Source organism: Solenopsis invicta, chromosome 16 (genome assembly GCF_016802725.1).
Source record: "Solenopsis invicta isolate M01_SB chromosome 16, UNIL_Sinv_3.0, whole genome shotgun sequence".
Taxonomy (NCBI): domain Eukaryota; kingdom Metazoa; phylum Arthropoda; class Insecta; order Hymenoptera; family Formicidae; genus Solenopsis; species Solenopsis invicta.
In genome coordinates this window covers 4,936,257-4,960,637 of record NC_052679.1, presented here as the reverse complement: position 1 = coordinate 4,960,637, position 24,381 = coordinate 4,936,257, and the positions used below count along the sequence as shown (strand labels likewise).

The 24,381-nt window shown below is 30.7% G+C and overlaps 4 protein-coding genes across 4 annotated transcripts; 2 read left to right on the top strand and 2 right to left on the bottom strand.

The window, feature by feature from the left end:
• Positions 1–1,683: 1,683 nt before the first annotated feature.
• LOC105203606 (glutathione hydrolase 1 proenzyme) lies at positions 1,684–13,927 on the bottom strand. The gene is made up of 11 exons (XM_011172448.3): positions 13,829–13,927; positions 9,409–9,556; positions 8,830–8,954; positions 8,112–8,251; positions 7,680–7,912; positions 7,401–7,561; positions 6,567–6,781; positions 5,009–5,204; positions 3,938–4,103; positions 3,359–3,505; positions 1,684–2,432 (listed from the first exon to the last, which is right to left on the bottom strand). Exons 1-11 carry the CDS (start codon positions 13,834–13,836, stop codon positions 2,244–2,246), a joined length of 1,728 nt encoding a protein of 575 aa, XP_011170750.1. The 5' UTR covers positions 13,837–13,927; the 3' UTR covers positions 1,684–2,243.
• Positions 13,928–16,067: 2,140 nt separating this feature from the next.
• On the top strand, positions 16,068–18,656 carry LOC105203600 (proteasome subunit alpha type-7-1). The gene is made up of 6 exons (XM_011172437.2): positions 16,068–16,326; positions 16,858–16,984; positions 17,066–17,179; positions 17,796–17,929; positions 18,082–18,264; positions 18,459–18,656. The coding sequence occupies exons 1-6, from the start codon at positions 16,225–16,227 to the stop codon at positions 18,546–18,548; spliced, it is 750 nt and encodes a 249-aa protein (XP_011170739.1). The 5' UTR covers positions 16,068–16,224; the 3' UTR covers positions 18,549–18,656.
• A 373-nt stretch (positions 18,657–19,029) lies between these two features.
• On the bottom strand, positions 19,030–20,017 carry LOC105203594 (membrane magnesium transporter 1). Its single transcript, XM_011172424.3, has 3 exons — positions 19,765–20,017; positions 19,524–19,576; positions 19,030–19,401 (listed from the first exon to the last, which is right to left on the bottom strand). The coding sequence occupies exons 1-3, from the start codon at positions 19,844–19,846 to the stop codon at positions 19,210–19,212; spliced, it is 327 nt and encodes a 108-aa protein (XP_011170726.1). The 5' UTR covers positions 19,847–20,017; the 3' UTR covers positions 19,030–19,209.
• A 428-nt stretch (positions 20,018–20,445) lies between these two features.
• On the top strand, positions 20,446–24,252 carry LOC105203587 (nucleolar complex protein 3 homolog). The gene is made up of 10 exons (XM_011172411.3): positions 20,446–20,613; positions 20,950–21,221; positions 21,304–21,583; positions 21,655–21,943; positions 22,026–22,360; positions 22,447–22,817; positions 22,906–23,070; positions 23,184–23,538; positions 23,609–23,706; positions 23,969–24,252. The coding sequence occupies exons 1-10, from the start codon at positions 20,608–20,610 to the stop codon at positions 24,177–24,179; spliced, it is 2,382 nt and encodes a 793-aa protein (XP_011170713.2). The 5' UTR covers positions 20,446–20,607; the 3' UTR covers positions 24,180–24,252.
• The last annotated feature ends 129 nt before the right edge of the window (positions 24,253–24,381 follow it).

Below are 24,381 nucleotides of genomic sequence, written 5' to 3'. Positions count from 1 at the left end.
TGTTGAAACTCGGCAAAGCCGAAGCATGAGAACCCAACGTAAAATCACGTTTGCATACGCTTTATATCTCTGTACGTTTGATAATCGGACAATGACGGTGACCACTCTCTCTCTCTCTCTTTCTCTTCTCTCTTCTCTGTCTTTATAGGTAATAGCAGCGATATAATGGAAATAATCATAATTAGGATTTCCAGACGCTAAAAAATTCCGGGCTACTCGATTTATGCTCGTGACATTACCATATCAAAGTACACATTGACTTTATAATGTCTCCATTCTTGGAAAATTGCGCTGCACGAGAACCAATAACATCGAATATGCAAATCCAATCTCCCAGATGCGGTTTGGTGACTAATGAAAAACTTTCAAAACAGTAAAACAGACTTCTTACACATCTGACAGTAATAAAACATCTTTGTGATCTACAATATTATTTTCTATAATAATACATAGACCACAAAATTGAAGTAACTGCGTGTGCTACCGTGAATTATCTTGTCAAGTGGACAGAATGATCAAAGCGAGTCAGAATAGTTATGAAACTTTTCTGAAATTGTTTCTGCGTGACGATAAACGTTTTCTTTTCTTTTCTACAGTTGATCAAACGGTATTAAATGTTCCCTTTCTTAGTTTTCAACTGTGATTTGCTTAATTATTTTGAAAGTACCTGAACAATAAGCGGTTTAAAAATTATTTTTAAATAAAAGAACAGATCTTGTAGAAGAATAATCGCAGTAATCTGTTGAGTGTGCAGAAATAATTACGGTTGTTCTGTTAAAAATAAAAAAATATTGGTTTATTTAAAATCTATCTCGGTGATGTGAATGCGGAAGAAATATATTCCACTATTAATACGGATGTTATCAACGAAGGTCATGTACTACCGGAAGAAATTGCGTATTCTATATTCGAGACGTATAGTAAGTGCATTGGTTAAGGCAAGAACTCAAAAGGAATACTAATTTCTATAGCAGCAGCAACCTTGAAGAAAGAGCTCCGAAAAATTCTCTCAATCTGAATTACGGATAATTTAATTGTAGCTGCATGATTTTTTTTCAACATTTCTTTATTTGGATACTATAAGTGTCATAATTTCTTATTTTAAAATAAATTAATTAAAATTACTATTGAATTAAATTTTCGACAGGCTTACCATAGTGATCAAATCTTCAGCTAAAAATGTTAAAATTACATTTCTTTTATGTCGACAAACGAAAGTCATCGAAAATGTGTATAAATTTATTTGTTTACCGAATTATCTGAGTTTTAGAAAACCGCTAACTTTACATGTACAGTGGCAAAGATATGTATCTAATACAGCCAAATTAACAAATATTAATTTGCTAACTTGAAAATTAGCAAAATATTAATTACTTTGTTGAGTTTTCTTTAAGCACTGTATTAATTAACTTGTTGCACGATTATTTTTGTTCTTTGAGCAACAATAAATATAATTGAGTAGTGGCCTCGATCTGAAAATATAAACTCAATATTTTCCTACACACGCATCGTAATTAGTTATCTATTTCTTAGAACATTTTGTTGCAATACTATTTCATGTAAAGTTGCGTGATTCACACGTTACATAAGTAACAAAATTATATCACCTACATTATCAATAATAGGATTCTGTATTATCAGTTACGGGTATGTTATCTTTTGTTTAAACCATAAACGACAAAGTTTGCAACATTAGAAATAAATTTAATTGATACTAAACACAAAGTAGAGATGATCTCATTTTCATATATTTGAGTGAATCATATGAAACATGGGATATGTACAGAGATGCGTTGTGTGTGAACAAAATAAATATTACATTACTATATCTAATATATCTATTACAATTTTTAAGTATTTACAGCCGAGTAAATAATGAAACATTTGATGATTCGGTCATTGATAAAAATATTTTTACATGAGTGAGCATCATATGCTGCAATTGACTTCATTTTTAAATATACAAATTTTCTCGTAGAGTTATAATGCTGAAAAACTAAGAATTTGATATTCACATAATAATTTAATCACATATTATTAATACGCGGACGACTTTGTAACTTTAAGAAGAACTTTATAGTATATTTTTTTAATAGGATGTGATAAAACAAAGATTCCATGCCAAGTAGAGAGCATTAGTTCGTGTAATTACAACCGTTACTGCAGTTTTTAAAAAACTGCGGTAGGAAGAATCAATGTTACATCCTTTTGTCAAAATGTCATCCGCGTTGATTTTATAATTTTTACAATCCCGCTGTTGTTCCCTCTCGACGATAGTCTGAATTCGCTGTTATAACACCGTTTTCCTTAGATACAGCAGTAATTGCGCTGCCAATTCCGCTGAAAGTGGTGACGTTGTGTCCAATCTTATTTAGGTAATCTAACGTGACTTGGCAGAAATCTTTCTCGTTCTGGATATTCATCGGGAACAGCTGTAATTTTTTAATCGCTTCCTTAGAATAAGTCCATAAATTGATACAATAACTATAAACAGTGTTTTCTATTAGCAATTTAATAATTAAAGTAATTATTAATTAATTCTAATATAATATTATTCAATTATTTTAGATTGAATTCAGATAAATGAAGATTATGAATCATTTTTAATCCGTGAAATCTTCATGTAATTATGACTCAGAAACTGTTTATGCTTTAATATATTTTTTTTTAAGAAAGAATTATTCATTATACACACACGTAAGAAGTATTTTTAAAATATTTGTATAGTATGCTGTTAGATAATTTTTTTGCGTATGTAATGAATTTTTTGTGTATGTGATAAATAAAGAGTATGAATAATTTTTAATCCGCGAAATTATCATGTAATTATGACTGTGCTTTGATATATTTTTATTCCATGGAAGAATTATTCATTATACACGTAAGAACTATTTTTAAAATATTCGTATGGTATTATTATGCAGTTAGATAATTTTTTTTGCGTTTGCGATGAATAATTCTTCCTTAGAGAATTATATCAAAGCATAAACAGCTTCTAGATTATGACTGTGCAAAGATTTCGCAAATTATATTAATTAACATTTTGTCAAATTCTCAATTTATCTGAATTCCATTAAATAATAATCTTAAGAATGTATTTTTATATCAACTTCTTCAAAACTATCATCCTAATGTGATTTTTTTAAATCGTTCCAATGTTTCTATCTTAAATATGTGAAAAATAAATCTGATAATTTGTTTCAAATTTTATTAAATAATAAAAATTTTTAGATAAATTTTAGTAGCAATTTTTTAAAACTGTACATTTACGAAATAAAAAGTCGGTTTAATTGTAACAGCACAATGCGAATTGTTTTCAACTAAAATTACTTTCAAATGCTTAATCACTCGAACTCACTTGATGATGAAGTCTGCGCGCGTCAATCGCTTCTTTTATGTCATAACCGAACCAAAGATTAAACAGCATCCCAATTGCCACGCCACTTGTGATCTTCGTACCACCAGCTGCACCAATCACTAATCTCACATCGCCCTTGTGATCGACCTAAGAAAAATCGTGCAATTGAATCAAATGAATCTAAATTAGTCGTCCAAGACAGTCGCCGCGTATATCCCGCTCATTCAAGATCTATTTTGAAAAAAAAAAAACCTTTAAATATTTAGATTTCTACATAGATCTCTGTCTAATTGCACGGAAAACATTGGCGAGATTTTACGCAGCAACATCGCAGAAATTCGCTTTGGATCGCGTGACGATTGCGAATTGCAATTACGTCATTGAAGTGAATGATTCTTAGAGTCAATGATAATCTAATGATGGTTAATACCAGACGCGTGGTAACGATTTCATTAGACGCATTCTGCAACGTTTACGAGACGCGCATTGTCCGTATTTCGCTACAGCACGTTATTCGCCTAGCATTTCGAGCTCCCGGCGAATTTGTCGACGATCACGTTCGCGGCTGAAATGGCTTACCACTATAGTCGGGGACATCGAACTCAACGGCCGTTTGCCAGGCCGAATAAAATTCGCCGGTGACGGCGGCAGCCCGAAGCCGTTGGTGATATTGGGTGAACTAAAGTCATCCATCTCGTCGTTAAATATTATACCGGTGGAGGTTGAGCGTATCATTGCGCCGAACCTGTTAAATAAAGATGCTTACAAAGAGCACGGAAAATCCTGCGCATTATATACCGCAGGATTTTTATCATAGACCGCGTTCATTCTGAATCGTTCCATTTTTAAGGATAGATATAAACCGCGCTTTCAAGAACGTACATGTCGAACGTATCTCGGAAGCGAAGCTATTCAACCGGTTTTCTCCTTCTCGTTTTTTAACATGTCGATACACGCGGAGAGTATTATAGTAAAAGTTACAGTATAGAGTTTTTGTTAGCCTGAAACGCGCCAGCATTGTGAAATGGAAATTCTGATATCTTTGTCCAAAAGTATTATGCACGTTTGATATTTTACAAATGTGTGTTTGATATTTTACAAATGGATGCATTATGATTATTTGAATGTTTGCAATGTATTTGAATGTTTCCAAGTATAATTTACTTGGAAAGAACAATTTTTAGCATCTAAAAATTTAACTAGATACAGAAAATAATTTTATGTTGGACCATTAAAATGATTACGTAAAACGCCCAAGCATGCTCTTAAAGAAAAAAGAACTGATAAAGTACTTCGATAAACTGATTATTATATCAGTAACTGATGAGTGCTAATCAATTAGCTGATGAAATATGAATTACTGATATAGTAAAATACTTGACGAGTTCTCTTTTTCAAGGGTGATAATGTTGCTGCAAACAGTTTTGACATTCTAGCAATCAAATTAAACATTCTATACAATTTTTTAAATGGTTCAACGTAATTATTTTCAGATTTGTATTTCAGCAAAATTGTTATTTCCCCATAAATTTTTTTAAACAATCAAATGTTCCGCGAAAGAATGGAAAAGAAGTTTCAATCTGAGCAGTTAATTCTATACAAATTGTTTCACAATTTAATTAGATTAAGGTACTTTGTGAATTTACTTACACCTGATTAATAGTCGACGTAACGGAGACGGCGGAACCGTCGGGAGCGAGAACGGAAACGTGCGCGGTCCCCAAATCCATAGTTGTTGCGGTAACAGCACCGTAGTCCTCTGGATTCTGACTCGTGCGATCGTCCCTAATCCTACCTTTTATCATTTCCGCGTAATCATCTGACGTTAAATTGGCGACCAGCGCGTCTGTAAAGAAATAATTTTGTTGCATTAAATTTCATAATTGATGGGAGGAGATTCGAGGAATGGATTCCAGAAAATTACGCTGGAACATAGATAATTGGCCAAACAACAGGTTTTACCAGACACGCTTATATAACGTTATAAAAATTGATGATCGTTAAATGGGAACGTTTGCTGTAATGATTCCTGGAAAAAGTGTGTTATTATATCGCGATATTAAAGTAAATAATATGTTATATATGCTTATAATGATGCAAACATATAAGAACCTCTTGACTTTCGTGAATTAATTTATTATCGTGACTCATATCAATGTAGGCACAAGAAAAATTGCTTTTATTAGAAAATTTTTATTTATTGCTTTTTATAACAATTTTAACAGAAAAGATTCTTAATGCAAAGATTCTTAATAATGGAGATGATTCAACTTTTAGACTAGCGCGCATGTATAAAGTGTTCATAAAGTTTATCTCCACCGATATATTTATATGGTATATTTCGAAAGCGGTTCAAAATTATATGAAAAACTGCGAAATACGTGTTCAATTATTTCAAGAAACTGTTTTAAGGGAGTAAAGGGATACAATAGTTCTTTGAAGTAATCGAATACGTATTTTTTCATAATTTTAGACCGTTTCGGAAATATAATGGGTTGAAATAAACTTTATTTTTTTTTATTTATATTTAAGTACTTTTAGTAGCATCATCCGCCCATGTCCCTTTTCGATAAATTAACTTTATATTATTGGAGACATGTATAACTTTTTAAAGAGACATACAAACGAGTCAAAACAAGAGTCTTTTGCGATTTTTATGAAAAAAATGCTAAGGAATAGAGAAATCCATTGTTTATTCCATAAAGATCATACCATTTCTCCATTTTATTAAAAAAATTTATTAAAAAATATAAGATGGCATTATTATTCAAATTTTCTTAAATCATGTTTTCAAAAATGCGTGATAATTTTACAATTTTATACTTTTTCTAGACACTAAGAAATAATGCTTGACGTATATTTTTTTTCATGATTCTTAGTTGTTTATTGCAACTAAAAAATTTTTGGAAGAAAAAGTGCTATTTTTTAACTGACCAGCTGTCATTTTGCTTTCTGATAAGTTCTGTGAAAGCAACTGCCGAAAACGCCATGTCTTTGTTAAAATACAATATTGGAAAAATTAAACAGCATTTTATATTATTTTTTAACAAAATTTGAATATTAAATAAAAAAGATATGATCTTTACAATGGAATGAACATGACTTTTCCATATCATTTCGTTTTGCCACAAAAATTCACAAAGTTACCGTTCTTATTTTGGCCCGCCTAAGATAAATTGCGCGTTAAATGGTGCAGCCATGCTCTTACCTATGCCCTCGACATCTCCCAACTCTGTTCTTCTTGCGTAAGCCCACTTGAAGGTCTCGATTATGCGTTGCCACATTATATTCTCATTGCTAACCGGTAGCAGACGGCGAAGGACGTTCATTATAAACGCCAAAATTGCGCCCGAACCCGGTGGTGGGGCACTGTAAATCGTTAGGTTCCCCATTTTCAATGCAACCGGCTCTCTCCATAAGGCTCTGCAAAGTAGACTTGCGTCATCAATATGCTATCATGATTTTCACACTTAGCATATCTTCCTGACGCTTTGCGCCAGTTCGATACTATACGTTATCGTGTATCAAGTTCTCAATTATGAATGATTTGTAAAAACGAAGAAAGCCATTAACGTAACAGCAGCTTAATGTTTACTTTCATATCAGTATGTTGACCGTCATTACAAAATCCATATCTAATCTACTCTTGTACAAGCCTTAATTAAATCATTTGGCTGTAGATAATAACGTTCAATGTTATTTCAATCAGCAGTCTGGTTTATTCATACTTAATTAATTATATTGGTATTAACGATTGATACCAAGATAGCAAAAATTTTCCGTCATAATATTTTGATTAATTTCTTTAACACAATTTAAAAAAAATACACTCTTTATTAACGTTTTCATTGCAGCGGATCGTTATTTGCATCTACTACTGTGACCCACGTTTCTTTATTTATGTCCTCTCGTAAAAATTTCAACTACGTAAAAAAGATAAGTACGTATTATGATTGCCTTTGGTCTATAGTTTCCGTAATAGTTAGCTTCCTATTTTATGATAACATTAAAAAACAGGAAAACGGAAAAACGTAATGCACACCTGTACTCTTGGAAATCTCGTTTCGTGATTATTCCTTTAAACTTCGCTATCTCGTCGACTAATTTGTCAGTGATATTGCCGTTGTAAAATATGTCGGGGCCGTGTTTCGCTATCAGCTTCAACGTCTCCGCCAGTTTTGGTCTCTTTATTCGGTCTCCTGCCTGCGGAAGTGTTTCTCTATTTATTTCACAGTTCTGCCATTTTCCACATGGCCAAACAAAGCGAGAGTTTCAAAAATGATAAGCGGACTCCGGGAATGTAAAGCAGGGTGCTACTCACAATCCACGTTTTATTGGTGTTAGGATTTATGAGTATTTCAGCCAAACTGCTCTCCTTCTTTATCATAGGCTCCTTCTCGACCAGATACGCGGCGAGATAATTAGTGACGCGCGATCCGGTTTCGCACAGTTTGATGGCAGGATCGAATAACTCGGCCCACGGCAATCTCCCGTATTCTTTATGCGCTTCCCAATAACCCATAAGCTCACCCGGGACAGCAACTGCCAGGCCACCTGTTTGACAACACATAGATCTCGCTTTATGTCGGCGGCCACCGCTCGCGGGGACCACTATTGTTACTCGCGAGCAAAGATAGCGAAGCATTTTATAATTAATCGTTATGTCGCATTCGGCAGTAACTGTTACAGCTCTTAAGCGATTCTATTGTGTGAATGTGTACATGTATCAGTGAGCAAACTAAAAAAATCCTACCATACATGGCTAAATGTGCATTGCCATCGAACATGTTCTCTGTCGCAGCTGACGGGGCGGTCTCCCTCGCGTCCAGATAAGCCGCCTTTTTGCTCTTTGCGTCCCATATCGTCATAAGGAATCCGCCGCCCAGTCCCATGCTTTAAATCAAAGAAATCTTTTAATCGCTGTGTATTTTATTCGTAAATTTACATCGAATTAATCGAATCTCATCGAATCGCGAGGCGTGTTCCATATTGTGAGCAGCGACCATGTACTTCCCTTAAAAATGTATATAACTAAGGATTTCTTTGCTAGTTTCCTTTCTTTGATTAGATAATTCTTAAAAGCATTTTTCGTTATATTCTTTTATGACTGAGTCTGATTAGAAGATAGATTTTCCATTACTAGGTCATTTTTCATTGCTGATTCAATTCAATTAGATAAGCGGACCTTCCATTTGCGGAGGTCTACCTTCGATAAAAGGAATTGTATCATTTTAAGAATTTCTCAAAAGATGGAAATGCATTAGTCGTAGCATTGCCCCCATAGATAGGAATCTCGGGAACTGCAGTTCCTCAACTCTCGTACTACTGTAAACCATGCATATATAAGTGTAATTTATAATTAAGTAATTATTGTAAAAAAAAGAGAAAAAAATTCTTTTTTTTTTTAACATTGAAATTGGCAATTCTTACAATATAAAGAGAAAATTTAAAAAAATTGGAAATTGCAATACCTTTGCAAGGACGCGATGCCTTCGCAAAGAAGCGCCGCTATCGCCGCATCCACTGCCGTACCATTCTTAGATAAAATATCCGCACCAATCTTCGAGCATTCCTGACCGTTTGTCGTCACGGCGCCCTGTTTACGAATATTTCAATAATTTTGATAGAATAGCTTTGAAACGTACTATATTACATCAAACTGTATTTTACTATATTGTTTTTTTCCTTTTGTACATAAAACAAAGCTGCGCGAATGTTTGTGAGGAAATAACAAATGGAATAAAGCAGCACTATCGAAATAACAATTCCAATGAAAATATATTTTCGAAGCAAACACATACGTAGCATTACTTTTATTATTTAATATCAAATTATATCCTGTATTAATTAATTTCCTGTTATTGATAGCGCCAAAGGTATTACGTATTTGGAATCGTCTCATTTCCGGAACACCATATTTTAATTAAATGAATTACTTCGAGAATTATACGCTTTTATTTTATTATAATACAAGTCCAACGTTTGCATCTTTATTACGTTGTAATTAAATCAGTCTTTGTTTTTTGTACATCTTGATTAATAGACATTACCTTCGTATAGCGGCCCAGTTTAGAAGAACTAACGAACTTTGAACCGCATGTATCATTTGAATTCAATGTGAAGACTAGAATTAGTACTACGAAAGTTGCCACAAGTACGGCCGTCGTCACGCCGGCTATAACTCCCTTTTTTCTCACTCTGCGCCAAACATGTAACAATAAAAATTAAAAATTAGAATTTTACGTTTTGTCCCTGTTGACGATATAATGAAAACTGATCTAATCGAGTCGCATTTATTTCGTGAAAATTCATAATTAAGTATCGCGACTACAAAGCCATAACATAATCTCTAACTTTAAATATTGCAAACATAATCCGCAGGATGTTTTTCATTTGAAATCCGCTTTTAATATATAAAAATATTTTATTTTCCAAATTGATTTTATGCTACGTATGAATTAAAATCCAGTTATGCAATAAAGAACTCATTGAAAGAAAATTGAATAAATCGAGTTGAGCACATATTTATTTTTTTAATAGAAAATCTCGATAATTACGATACGTCAAATTATTATATAATTGATGAAAAGAGTTACATAATGATTGTAAACTAAAAATCAGTGACGCTTAGAATTTCCGTCGGTACAATCTCGTGAATGTTTCACGCTGTAATGGTTTACCATGACCGCATTTACACCTGCGTTACTGTTGTAAAGATTTATCAGTGACATCAAAATATATTTACATTAGATATACAATGTGAAATAATTTTACGTTATTTAAAATAATTATATAACTTAATTTATAATTTTACAATAATCCTTTCCCCCTCTCTCTTCTATAATAATATACAATTAATAAATAAATATTTTGAAGAAGTTGATTTATAAATTAAAATTTGAATAATGTATGTTCGTATTAATAGAAATATCGTGAATTTTAAGAATTTTATCTTCACGAACGGAAATAGTGTTTATTAACTTTATCCCATACAGCACAAAACTTGCAACAATATTGTTGCTGCAACGTTGCAGCAATGTTGCAACAATATTTTTGCAGTCCTCTGTGCTGTATGGGATAAAGTTAATAAACACTATTTCCGTTCGTGAAGATAAAATTCTTAAAATTCCTACACAAGCGCTTTGCAAACAACGTTTACGATTGCATGATAAGATTCGCGGACCTAAAAATGTGTACAATTAAACGTAGATAGATATCGCTTAGAGAACTGTCAACGTAATGGAGCGCCGTGTTAGTATCACCTTTACTGTCGACGTTTATTCAAGAACGGTCCAGTTATCATCGTACAATCACAGATTTACACACGTAGAAGACATTTACTATGCAATTCGCTGAGATTGCGTAACGCGTGTGTACATCATTCAATACGTTCATGTAGGTATCGTACGGATTTAGCGTTGAGCCATTACAAACGATACCTTTGTCAGTTTCAAGATGTACTTGAGATACGACTACAAAATCATAGAGAAACAAAATATCCACTTTTTTAATCAGTTAATTACTGATACTAGAGATTAAACGTGGTCATAAATGTGTAAATATTTAATTATTTATTGCGCACTTTATGGGTCTGCCATAATTCCTTTATGAACGTACAGTAAATAAAGATATAATTTGAAGGAATTAATGTAGTAGCTATTCCTGGTGTAGATAAAGCGAGAAAATAATTTATTATTATTATTTTGTACTTTATAAATCAGAATTAGAGACGTAAATTAAATAAATATTTTAAAATTAACATCGATGATTCAGCAAGATATTGTTATCAAACGACATAGATCAGCCTACTCAGATGTTTACAGTTTTTTTGATAGTCACGATTTGCACAAATACGTATTATTGATAATGTTAAAAAAAAAGCGAATATATACTTATCACGATAATTAACAATTTTTCCTTTTAAAAAACATACCGCAATTTTTTGTGTTTTGTCAAACATTCTTATTACGTCGTAGCTTTAAATTAGGTAATGCTTGCTCAATGACAGCTGCATTTAATTAATTACAGGTGTATTTAATTAATTTTAAACGTAAAATATTAAAGATACGTAATTGCATATTACAAATTGACGTAATTGTTTTTTGAAAAATAATTATGTGACTATTTAAAATAAAGTAGAAAATATTTCGTAAATTATTGATTTTTGGATACTTTACTTTTATATGCAAAATAACTAGAAAAATCATATTATGTAAAACAGAATTATTAATTCCGCTTTTTGAAACGGCGATAATTTTCATGAAACTTCAAAAATTCATTTTTTTGAACATTGATATTATTTGTTTCCCTCGGAACTCTACAACTCAATTTAATAATATTTCTTGTTCAATTTAGAACTGTATTTTAAAACCAAAACTTTATTTGGCACGCAGTTTTGTGAACTTGAAAAATATATATAACTCAAGAAATATCATTATAATCTATGATAGGGCTTCTCGATTATTTATATTGAGTATCACACGTATTGGTCGAAGTTCTTTTATTACTATGAGATTCTCTTATTACACTATTTCCCACAACTTTTGACTGACAATGAAATACTTTTTCGTATTGTCCTTAATTTCAGAGATATTTGTCTCTGTAGAATGTAAATGGGCCATTCTGTATGTAATTTATAGCCAGAAAAAATTTTTTAATGTTGCAAAAGAACTATCGATAATTTTCTTTAAATAATAAATTAATGAGAATTTTTTTAAGAAACAACTTCAAAAGTTTGTTCTTATATTCATTCTTGGTAATATGTGGACAGATGCGGCACTATCTATGCAAATATACACGCATAATTAACTTATATATTAGTCGCTAGTAGTAGTTTATCTGCTAGCTGGGTCACCATTCAAGTACTTTTGCAATTATAATAGAAATGTCATGTGGTTAATAGCGATCGTTGCGAAATGTACATTCCAGGGCTGGCAAAAACCCGGGTTTTTCAAATTAAATCCAACCCATCCAGTTATAACCGGTTTTTATCCAGTTTTGCCAGGTTAAATTCGTTTTTCATAAAATTCGTAAAAACTGTATTAAGTTATAACTTCTTTGTTTCACTTTAAAACGTTTTGTGATTCAAGTATCTGGTGCCATGTTGAGACTTCATTTTGAAAATGTATATTTCTTTATAAATGTATATTATTTTATTTTTAAATGTATATTACACATACGCAATATAAATAATTTACGTTTAAATTTAGAGTTTAGTTCATGGTATTTTATTTTCTTAATTTAACTTCATACATTGAACTTAGAAAAGAATTATTACTTTTATTATATAATTTTATTTTATTTATTAATATATTACATGTATATTATATGTATTAATATCTAACTATAATTTTAAAATATATTAAATATAAATAATAAAACGCAACTTTTGTTTTTTTTTGTGATTTACAATCTAGATATTAATTTTATTTGTTTTTCTAAACTTTAAAAATGTATAGGTAAGTAAAATCTCTGTAGGTTTTAGTATGGGTTTTTCACTTGATTAAAACTGGTTTTAACCGGGTGGGTTTACTTGGGTTGGGCAAAATTTTACCAATCCTGCATTCCGATGCGTCTGATGAGTTGCAAATCAAGGTAAATTTCACATTTTACAAAAATACTTTTTAACATAATACCTGCGTCTTTTTTATTTATATCTAAAAATATTTCAATACAATGAACAATAACTGCATTTACGAGCACGTAACTGCGATTCTACACTGTGATTACAACATATGACACATTAGTTACACGTGATTACGCAGTTAATCGCTCGAGTACCAAGCACTTTCTCTCCTTGACGCACGATGTCTTTGGAAATTATCAATTTCTGTATTTCTTCAATAAGATACTTGTTTATTTTTGTAAAATCTAGTCTTTATTAAACATTAATATAAATTCCTTAATTATATTTGCAAGAAAATTTTGTATTTACTTCTTCTCAAACTTAAATAAATTTTAATAAGCACTGAAATATATTTAAAATGTAATAATAATTAATTAGGCTGTTGCTATTTTATTTTTCCCACGAATATTTTATTTATTTATTTATTTATTTATAAAAGATGTAATAATTCGAGAAATAAATATGACAAATATTTGAACAAATAAACGACAAAAAAATTACTCAACAAACACATACTTGCAAATCACAAGTTTATGCTGAAACTGAAATATGTTTGCACTGTTTAAATAACAAGTATTTTAAACCGTGGAAATAACACAAATGTCATTTACAAAGATCATCTTTTGCGTAGCTATCCTTTCACTCACATTTGCACATTACATTTACACTGATTTTTAACACGTCGAAAGGTTTACAGAGAAAGATTGCGTCATTACAGTAATATATATATAAAATATATATATATATATATATTTTTTTTTATATAACTGTAATATATACACAAAAGTCATGATGGCATTAAAGCAATATTGCCTTCTGCGAAATGATAAAGAAAATATACCGACCCGATCATGTTGGACAGGCGTAATATAACGCAACGAGCATGACAGAGTGACCAGCCTTGACTAAACGTTTCTCTAAGCCGATCGTTTCTCTTATAAGAGCAACGATACCGTTTCTACCTATTCATCCCCACTCACTCGTGAAAATTTCCGGAAGTTAAAATAAATGCACATCTGATTTGCATTGTCTTTCTAGTATTTTAGATACACGCTCTTATCTTGAAAGTTCGAAAATATCACCAACACCAATTTATTCAAACCAGACAGTTTTATCAAAAATAATGTACTCGATTGTAAAACGGCAGCATGTCTGCAATTATGCATTTGTGAGAAACCTTGAGAAAATATATACCAAATGTAGCTCTTCTGTTTTTGTATATATTATTACATATATAAATTATTAATAAAAAATTAATTATATAATAATATATTATATACATACATGTGTGTACTTGTGTGTATGTGTGTGTAATCTTAAATATCATCTAATGTCTCTATAAATAAAACTTTTTGATACTATTATTTATTTTCCTAACATTGAATATTAATTTGTTTTATCCGATTAAAAATTGCATAATATATAATATATAAATAAAATAAAAAATTTTGTAACATTTAATATGCTGCCAGTTACAAATTAAACTTATCCGGATTTTTTGTTAATTTAATAATAGCATCATGATACCTTTTATGCACGAGAATATTTAAATTAGAATTTATATTGCTCAACGCTTCGAGACCTACAATGGATTTTTCCCCGGATGGAAGAATATTGAGAGATTATGTCATAATAAAATTGAACCCAGGGAAGTACAGAAATGCTGACTGTTATTCCTCATATTTCAACACCATTCTGTTTAAAAACAAGTTTTTCTTTTTTAATTATTTTTTTTTATCATAATTTCTACAATTACGAATATCATATAAACGTTACGATATTAATCCAGAAATAATACGCCTCATACAACAACAAATATAATATAATGATACATATAATTATATTTACACGGAGAATACAAAATAAAAAGTACGAAATAAATTACAAAATATTTATTACAGTTATTAAATTACATTTATATAGAGAATACAAGATAAAAAGACCGAATTAAAAGTTAAAAAAAGAATTATAACACGTATCACTGCTATAAAAGGCATAAAAATAAACGCATAATATGAATTAAAAGGGTAATGCGTACATTCAAATACTAAGCCTCTATTGAGGACGATATGTTCACATATATTTAATGCTAAAAATAGCCATATCTCCATCATACATATGTGCAAAGCATATGTTACATAGATAACTTGTGTTTCATAATAAATGATCTCTCTGATTATCGGTAACAACATCGAGGAAAATATAAATTTTATCAAATATATTCTATCATAATTTTTGTAAGGCAAATGTGTATAGCCTTACTACATCTTACGTATGTATTAAATATTTAAAATATAAAGAATTACATTAAGAATTAATTTAAAAAGTTAAAAGATAAATAATGAAAACAAATATACTTAAGTAGAACTCTCGAGATTTAAACAATTAAAAATACGTGCAAAGTCTAATGAGATTCAGCGCGGTTAACAATGCGCACAACAAATCATCTGATGATTTGTTATGCATTTGTTAACAGTACTGATTCTCATTAGCCTTTCCACGTATTTTTAATTGTATAAATAATGAAGTTAAAAAGTTAATAATTTTTTATTTTTGTAATTTTAAATGTATGGTAACTTGAACTAATTATTTTTGTAACACGTTAAGTTTAATTTATTAATTTTTTTTAATTAAAATTTTTTTTTTTTTTTTTTAATATGTATATCTTCATGTACGAAACAATGTTTCATTATTATTTCATATAAACTGAATTTACAAAATGAAATATTAAATTTATTTGATATATAATCCATGTAGTAATTATTTTATTATTTAATCTAATTTTTTTAAAAATTACGACATTCTAATATTCATCATTATATATAAATATAATTGCTTTTCAAAATTAACTTTTAATTTAACTTAATTCAATTTTAATCATTTTCAATAATGTTTCTTGTTTATGTAATTTTTCACATAATTAAATTAACTTAATAAACTTCAATTAATTTAATTTTTAAAAAATATTACATATCTATCCAACTCTGCTAAAGTGATCTTAAATATAAACCTGATTTAAAATTATCTGAATAAGTACACTATGTCGCTTCATGGAGATCCATTCATCCATCTGTCCAATCTAGAACGCGCATGGCGCGTTTCTAGAGAAATGCGTTGTCATGTTCGCGTCCAGTCCATAGTGCCGAGTGCCGGAACGAGACAGCCAAGTTAACTGTTCGGAAAACGGCGAAGTCATTTCAGATTTCCTGCAGAACGGTGAATATTTTGGATAGCCGAGACAATGTCGGCGAGATACGACAGAGCGATCACGGTTTTCTCGCCGGACGGGCATCTGCTCCAGGTGGAATATGCCCAGGAGGCTGTCAAGAAAGGCTCGACGGCGGTACGTTGAACAGTTCGACTTAACCTCCTTTGCTCCTGGACTTTTCCTTGGAAAATAATTTTCGAGCATACCACTGGGTTCTCCTTTTTATCCGCTGATCTATGGTCTATCTGTTATCATTCATAAGGGAATTTTAATTATAATTGAATAATTTTATTCATCTATCTTGCGTATGACTCTGCGAATTTTTTATATAGGTTAGGTTGACAATTCTCAACATGCTAATATTATCATTTTTATATTCATTTTCTATTCCTACACTAGACTGCGTTAAAGCTTCCTTTCTCGCTGTCACTAACTTTCAGATATATATTTATTTTATTTTAAATGTACATTAATTCAAAAAGTTTAGTTATAAATGGTTTCCTTGTAACGTTGTGGCATTCTAGTCTTAGGAATAAAATGTGGTCGTATGCATGGTATTCTTTTATTTTATAAGGCTTAAAAGTGACACAAAGCTAAAACTGTTAACAAAATTAGTGTTTTTTATTTTTTCTTGCTCTTGTGTACTATAATTTTTTATAAATGCAGGTTGGAGTACGCGGTGCGGATGTAGTAGTCTTGGGTGTTGAAAAGAAATCTGTCGCCAAGTTACAAGAGGAACGTACGGTGCGCAAAATATGTCTCCTGGACGATCATGTAATTATGGCCTTTGCAGGTACAATACCAATTTGAAGATAAACATTGATGTTGCATATCATGAATAAGATAATTGTCAGATTGTTGATCTTCCTAACAGGTTTAACTGCTGATGCAAGAGTATTGATTAATCGTGCACAAGTTGAATGCCAGAGTCACAAATTAACTGTAGAAGATCCTGTTACTTTGGAGTACATTACAAGGTATATTGCAGGTACGATTGAAATTCAGACTTCTGCTCAATAGAAAATTAAAATCTCATCTTTTATCTCATTGAAATATAGATTTTTATATAGCAATCGCTTACTTTTGCTTTAGGATGGAAACATGAAAAGTGAGAAAGATCTTAAAGTAAATTACTTTTTTATTAAAAAATATCTTTGAATGGCTTTACAGAATTCGAAATTCTTTTACACAATTAAAATACGCATAGAGAACAAAAGACAATTTTATGCTAATAAAAAAATTTTTAATTTTTACAAATTTTTACTGTATAAAATATTTTTCCTTTTTTATGCATACTCTAATTGTGTAAGGATAAATTCTGTAATGATAATCAAAAACATTTTCTAATAAAAGATTAGTAATTTATTCAAAAATCTTATTTTCAAGTTTTTGCCATGGAGAAAAAGTTACACGATTGTTATTCACTAACATGTTACCAACAAATCACATACTTCCCATTTATAACCTTTTATTTTTTAATTGATTTTTTTATCAAATCATAACATATGTGAAATAATTTAAAATCGAGTTTGAAAACATTAATTACAATTCAACTAGTCTTATACAGAGCCATGCATCACTCCAACTAAAATAATTATTTGCAGGTTTAAAGCAGAAATATACACAAAGTAACGGCCGTAGACCTTTTGGAATATCCTGTCTTCTAACTGGATTTGATTACGATGGTGTTCCACATCTTTATCAAACAGAACCATCAGGGATATATTATGAATGGAAGGTATGGATCAATTTTTTTAATCTTGCTGAAGTATTTGTAATAATAATAGGAGTAAATGGAACTATCTCTGTATTTAGATCCAAAGAATTTCTCTGTGACTCCCATTAATCTATTAGTACAGATTAACTTAAAATCTCTTTCTTCTGCAAAAGGCAAACGCAACAGGTCGCAGTGCTAAGACTGTACACGAATTCTTGGAGAAATATTACACCCCGGAAGAGGTATCGACGGAAAAGGGTTGTATAAAATTAGCCATCAGAGCGTTACTTGAAGTAGTCCAGTCTGGGCAAAAGAATCTAGAAATAGCGGTAATGCGACGCGGGCAACCATTACAGGTATATTTGCAATTTGTATTTAATTGCGCAAACTTAATTTTACATTATAAATTATCTTCATATTTCTAAAACAAATTTATTATATATTTAATAATATTATATATTATTAAATATATATTTAATAATAATGATATATTATTAAATATATATCATAAATTATTAAATATTTTAATAATTATTAATTTTATTTTTAGATGTTGGATACAGACACTATAGGCGAATATGTAACAGAAATCGAAAAGGAGAAAGAAGCAGAAGCAGAAAAGAAAAAACAGAAAAAGTGATGTTTTGTGTTCTACTATGCACTTTTACTATACCATTATTAATTTTTCTTATAAAAATAAATATATTGCAAGAAAATAGAAGAGGAAAGCATATGAAACGCGATAAAACTATGACTTTTTATTTATGCTTCTGTCACAGAACTGTGTAAAATGTGTATACAAAATCATTCGCCACATATTTTAAAAGTTTAAGTTTTAGATTAACATTACGAAGAGACAAAGATCACAATCTGCTACTCTTGTTTTACAACAATAAATAATTAAATTTCGTATCCATTAAACTTCATATCCATATATCTCGGATCGTCTTGTTAACCTGTAAAGGACCGCGAGACATCTCAACATCAACATCGAAGTCAATGTCATATTTTGAATTAATTATGTTAAACATATATGTTTACCTAGAGCAAAACTTTCATGATTCAAGAAAAAAAAAGAAATCTTGCGGCCATCAATGTTTTTGCTTTACATATACATTTCATCTTTTTAAAAGTGATATATTTATTAATTTTAATATATTAATAAATCACATTAAATAAATTGATATTTCCAAATTATAATAAGTCTTCGCTACTCTATAGGCGATTTTACAAACAATATAAATAATTGGATGTATCTATTACTTTTATCGATGATTTGATATAAAAAAATGTACATTCTTCTATGTTTGAATATATTCTGGGGATAGAGATCTTCCACGGTGATTAAATACTTGGAATGATGGTAGATTTCGCAGTGTCTCCCAAGATTTATTCTCCAAATCGACAACTGCTCGAATCTCTTTAAAATCGCCAGCAATATACATAACGCCATACATAACGATAAATAAACTGGCTATGCCTTGGATTAAAATCTATAACAATAATAAAACATTCCAAAATTGTATCAGTTTCATTGAACTTGGATTGTTTTATATAAAAATAACTTGTCTAGCTTTCTACCTGGGGGGGGTAGATAGCGTTATTATGAACTTACGTCAATTGGCAAAGTGGTAAACTCTTGTTCGGTGATCCGCAAGTAGGAACGGTCTATAAGAAAATCAAGACAGCCTGATTATTCTAATTGCACTTTATTGACTTTTCGAAAACTTTATTATAAGCTTATTTTGTTTTAAATGCACAAAATGCCAAACCAATGTAAGCGAATCGATAAATTCGTCATAATGTTGATGTCGGCTTAACCTAAAAAACTGATAAACCAGATAAAAGATACTCACGCTGTGCCGCAGAATAAGCCGCATGTAATATAGACATAAATCCTACAAAAGTTATAAATTTATGTATAATCGTAGCAGACATGATAAACGTGTAATATCACAGATTACGCATTGAAATTCTACAATCCAACAACGACGCAACAAAACGAGATCGGTCATCAATTATTTTACGCTGTTATCCCTAGTCAGGATAGCTTGCACATAATACATACTCCCTAGGTATGTATAAAAGAATCGTCAGAGAGGAACCTGAGAGCGGCCACGGCGGCCTTTTTCCTATAACGCTTCGAAACTCCCGTACACTAGTGACGCACATCCATTCTGGCCAGAATGGGAACTACGTGTCACATCCATTTTGCAACCCGCCGTTAAAAACAGTGTGGATGTTAGCACGGACAACAACCCACATCCATCTCTCGAGAAATGGATGTAGGTTGTTGTCCAATATATCTATTAAATCGTTTATAGTTAAATAACAATACATCAAAATAAATAATAATTTATACTCTGCTTTAAAAACACAAATTCTTTGCTTTCAGATTAATACAACTTGCAACATTTAATATACTGAACAAATATAACTGCTAATAATAAAGAATGAATAATATTTTATTACATTAGTCGAGTGCCCCGTAAAATGTATCCATGATATTATCAACAGTCGGATAAATTTATTACCAACATAAAAATATACAGTTTTCCCGGCTGATGATGTATGTACAAAACGCACGTGGACGTTCGTTTCGTTTACGATCATTGTGATATTTAATTTTCTAGTGTGTGGTTTTATAAAACTAAACTTAAGTAAAAAACAATAATTTAGTTGAGTTATATTTTTTAAATATGGGGGTGAGTTAAAAAATCTTCAGTATGTGTTAATTTAATAAGCAATTCGTATCTAACCTCTCCAAAATTTTATTCTAATTTTATGAAAGCTAAAATTGAATTTAAATTCTTTCTCATGTAATATTATATCTCATTTAGATATAATTAATTTAATATTATATATAAGTATTTAACGTTTAATTTTCTAAACTAGAAGAAGTATATTTTTAAATGAATTTTATTCTAATTCTATTAATTTGTAAAGTTACTTATAATGTTCATGAGTCTTTATCTAAATTTAATGAGAAATTAACAAATTTTTCTTTTAGTATTTTATCTAAGCAATTATTTATTTTATAGAAACTAAGGAAACCGAAAATTAGTAAAATTAAAAGAAACAATCAGACGAAGACAAAGCTTTCGAAGCAAGGGAAGCTTAAAACTCGACGACATAAACCAAAAAAACAACCTCAGAAATCAGCACCACCACGTCCGGAAATAGTAGAAGAGGAAGAAGAAAGTGATCATGGAAGAGATCTGATGGATATGGTCGAAGAAGATGATTTGAATTTCCTAAATAAAGCTATATCTAACCAATCTTACAATCTATTAAAACCAATTCAATTAAATGAGTATGATTATACTTTGTAATCTTTAATAGGATCTTCTATAAATTTTATTATATGCATGTACATTGCTTGTTTTTGATTTTAGACCAGACAATGATTTAAGCAAGAAAAAAAGAAAAAAGATTGAGAATGGTCAGCCTTTGGAAGAGCTGTACGAGACCAATGTTTCAAAAATTGTGAAGGAGACAGGAGGGAAGTCAGTTCGCATGCTACTTCCAATAAAAACTCAGAATGGGTTTATAAAGAAACGTATTATTGAAGAAGACAGTAAAATTTCAAACAAAGAAGAAAATAAAGATACAAATGAGATTCAGGAAGAAAATAAAGAGGAAAATAGTGATGTCGAAATAGACATGGATACACATGTAAGATTTAAATTATGTATTCCAATTTCAGAGATCTAACGTAGAGTATATTATCTATTGAAAACTTTCAGAGTAATTTGCAAGTAACCGATAAACCAGTATCCACCATTGAATTTCTGGCGCGTCGTGAAGAGATACTGAAAACCAAGCGTTTTAAGATAGGTATACTTTCGAGTGGCATATTGGAAAATCCAGAACTCAAGTCTGGAAATTTCAAGATATTATTGGACATGATGGATGAAAGAACTTCCGAAGTTTACATTACAATTAGGAAACTGGCGATGGTATCTCTTTTAGAAATTTTTAAAGATTTGCTTCCATCGTATAGTATCCTGCAAATTTCTCAAGAAGGAATAAAACGTATGTATACATGTAAAACTTACAAAAAAAAGCTACATACACATTATGAATAAATTCTGATCAATTTTATCTCTGATTTTAGTGAAGAAAGATACCCTCGCGCTACAGAATTATGAAGCTATTTTATTGAGGTTTTACAAAGGCTATTTGCAAAGGCTCGAGAAGTTATCCAAGATTTTGAAAAAAAAGAAAGGAAACACACAATCGGTAAACGAGCGAGAAATTCAATTGGGCGAGACGGCTGTATCGTGTATGTGCGAGCTTCTCACCATCCATCCATATTTTAATTTCTCCGTTAATATAGCTAATTATCTCCTTCCTTTATTGGATAACAAACGGAACAGCGTAAGAGAAAAAATTGCGCAATGTTTCTCCAAAATATTCAAAGAAGACAAACGTGGTCAACTGTCTCTTACAGTAAGTTACAATAAAAATTTAATGGAAAAATAAAACTCATAATGTAATTAGGAAGTTATTATGACATTGCATTAATGAAATTTCAGATAGTTCGAAAGTTAAATCAGTACATCAAGTCGAGAAAACACTCTGTACATCCTGAGGTCATAGCAGTGTTACTAGCCCTTCGTATCAAAGATGTCAATCTAGATAAGGAAAAAGAGGATGAAACGAAGCAGAAGAAACTTATGTCTCATAAACAAAGAATTCTTGCATTAAGCAGACGCGAGAGGAAAAAGAGCAAAAAGCTGGAGGAAGTGGAGAAAGAAATGCTCGAGACGAAAGCTGAAGAGAATAAGCAGGTGAAACATAAAATTCTAACGGAAATAACGGGCATAGTATTCACTATATATTTCAGAATTCTAAAACAAGCGCCCAACAGCAAAGTATTGTCTGTGTGCCTGGAAGGATTAGCCAAGTAATGCAATTTATATATTTCTACTCATATTTTTTTTTATTTACATTTTACTCTAATAATTTTATTATATCTCATTTATAATTTCCAGATTTGCGCATTGTATTAATATAAATTTTTACCAAGATTTAGTTTGTGCCATAGATAGATTAATAGAGGAAGATAACTTGGGTTTAAGGGAACAATTACACTGTGTTCAATGTATATTTACAATATTATCTGGACAAGCTGTAGCGTTGAACATTGATCCACATAGGTTTGTATAATTTCCCTTTTCTCCTCAGTGTTTTATATATTTTATGAGACGAATTACATATTTATAAGAAAAATTAAATAAAAATAAACTATGTGTCTCTTTGTCATGTACAGATTTTATGTGCACTTGTATAAAAATATATTAAAAGTCCACTGTGGGAGGACACATGCAGAAACTGAGACCGTGCTACAAACGTTGCTACAGATTCTCATTCACCAGCGAAAAAGAATCACGCAGACGCGTACGATAGCCTTTGTAAAAAGAATAAGCACATTAGCATTGCAATCACAGCATAATGCGACTTTAGGAACTCTTGGTATTATTAAGCAAGTGATGCAACTTGGGAAAGCGGCTCATATTTTATTAGATACCGACTGCGCCAGTGACGGTCATTATCAAGGCGAAATTGAAGAACCTGATTATTGCAATGCTCACTGTACCGCATTGTATGAGCTTGTTGCTTTACAGGTACTTAAATACGCTAATACTTTTTTGTTTGATGTTTAGACGACAAATGACACTATAATTGTTTTTACAGCGTCACTATCACAGTGTGGTACGGCAACTTGCTAAAAATATAGCGTACACTACACCTACGAGCGGCGAGGGTAGTTTAACTACCGAAATTGCAAAATTGTAAGTATGAATTTTGTTTGACAATTATGAAAAATTATTATTCTACGCGTTTCTATCATAGCTGAGTAGTAATTAGTTAAAAAGTTAAATAATAAAAACTAAATTTTATAAGCCGTCAACTTTAATTTAATTTAAAGAATATATAAACTTACTCTGATTTTTATTGTATATATAATTATTAGATAGTTGTCAAATCTTTTTATATTGTATATTGTATTGTATATTTCTATATTGTATATTTCTATATTGTTTTTAATTTTAGATCACCAGAGGAGCTTTATAAGGAGTATGATCCTGCGGGTGTAGCATTTAAGCCTGCTGTACCTATTCCAAAGAAGTTGGTTGTTAAAAAAGTACCGGTTAATTATAATTTGAGTCCTGAACTTGAGAAATATGTTAACACTGTTAACGTCGACAATTTATTTGCGGACGGGCATGTAGACTTTTACAAAGCCTGTGAAAGTAATTTATAACATTTAATAAAAAAAGAATGTATGTAAAAATCAATACTTTATTCAATAAACGTTGCAACAGTATTTAGAATAATTTGTTTAGAAACTTCAGGTTTAATTTAACCAACAGAGTCGCTCATTTTGCATTATTTATATTGCACAGCAAAATTTCAAACTATAATAATTCATCGTCTTTCTCATCTAATTTTCTGTATCAATCAAA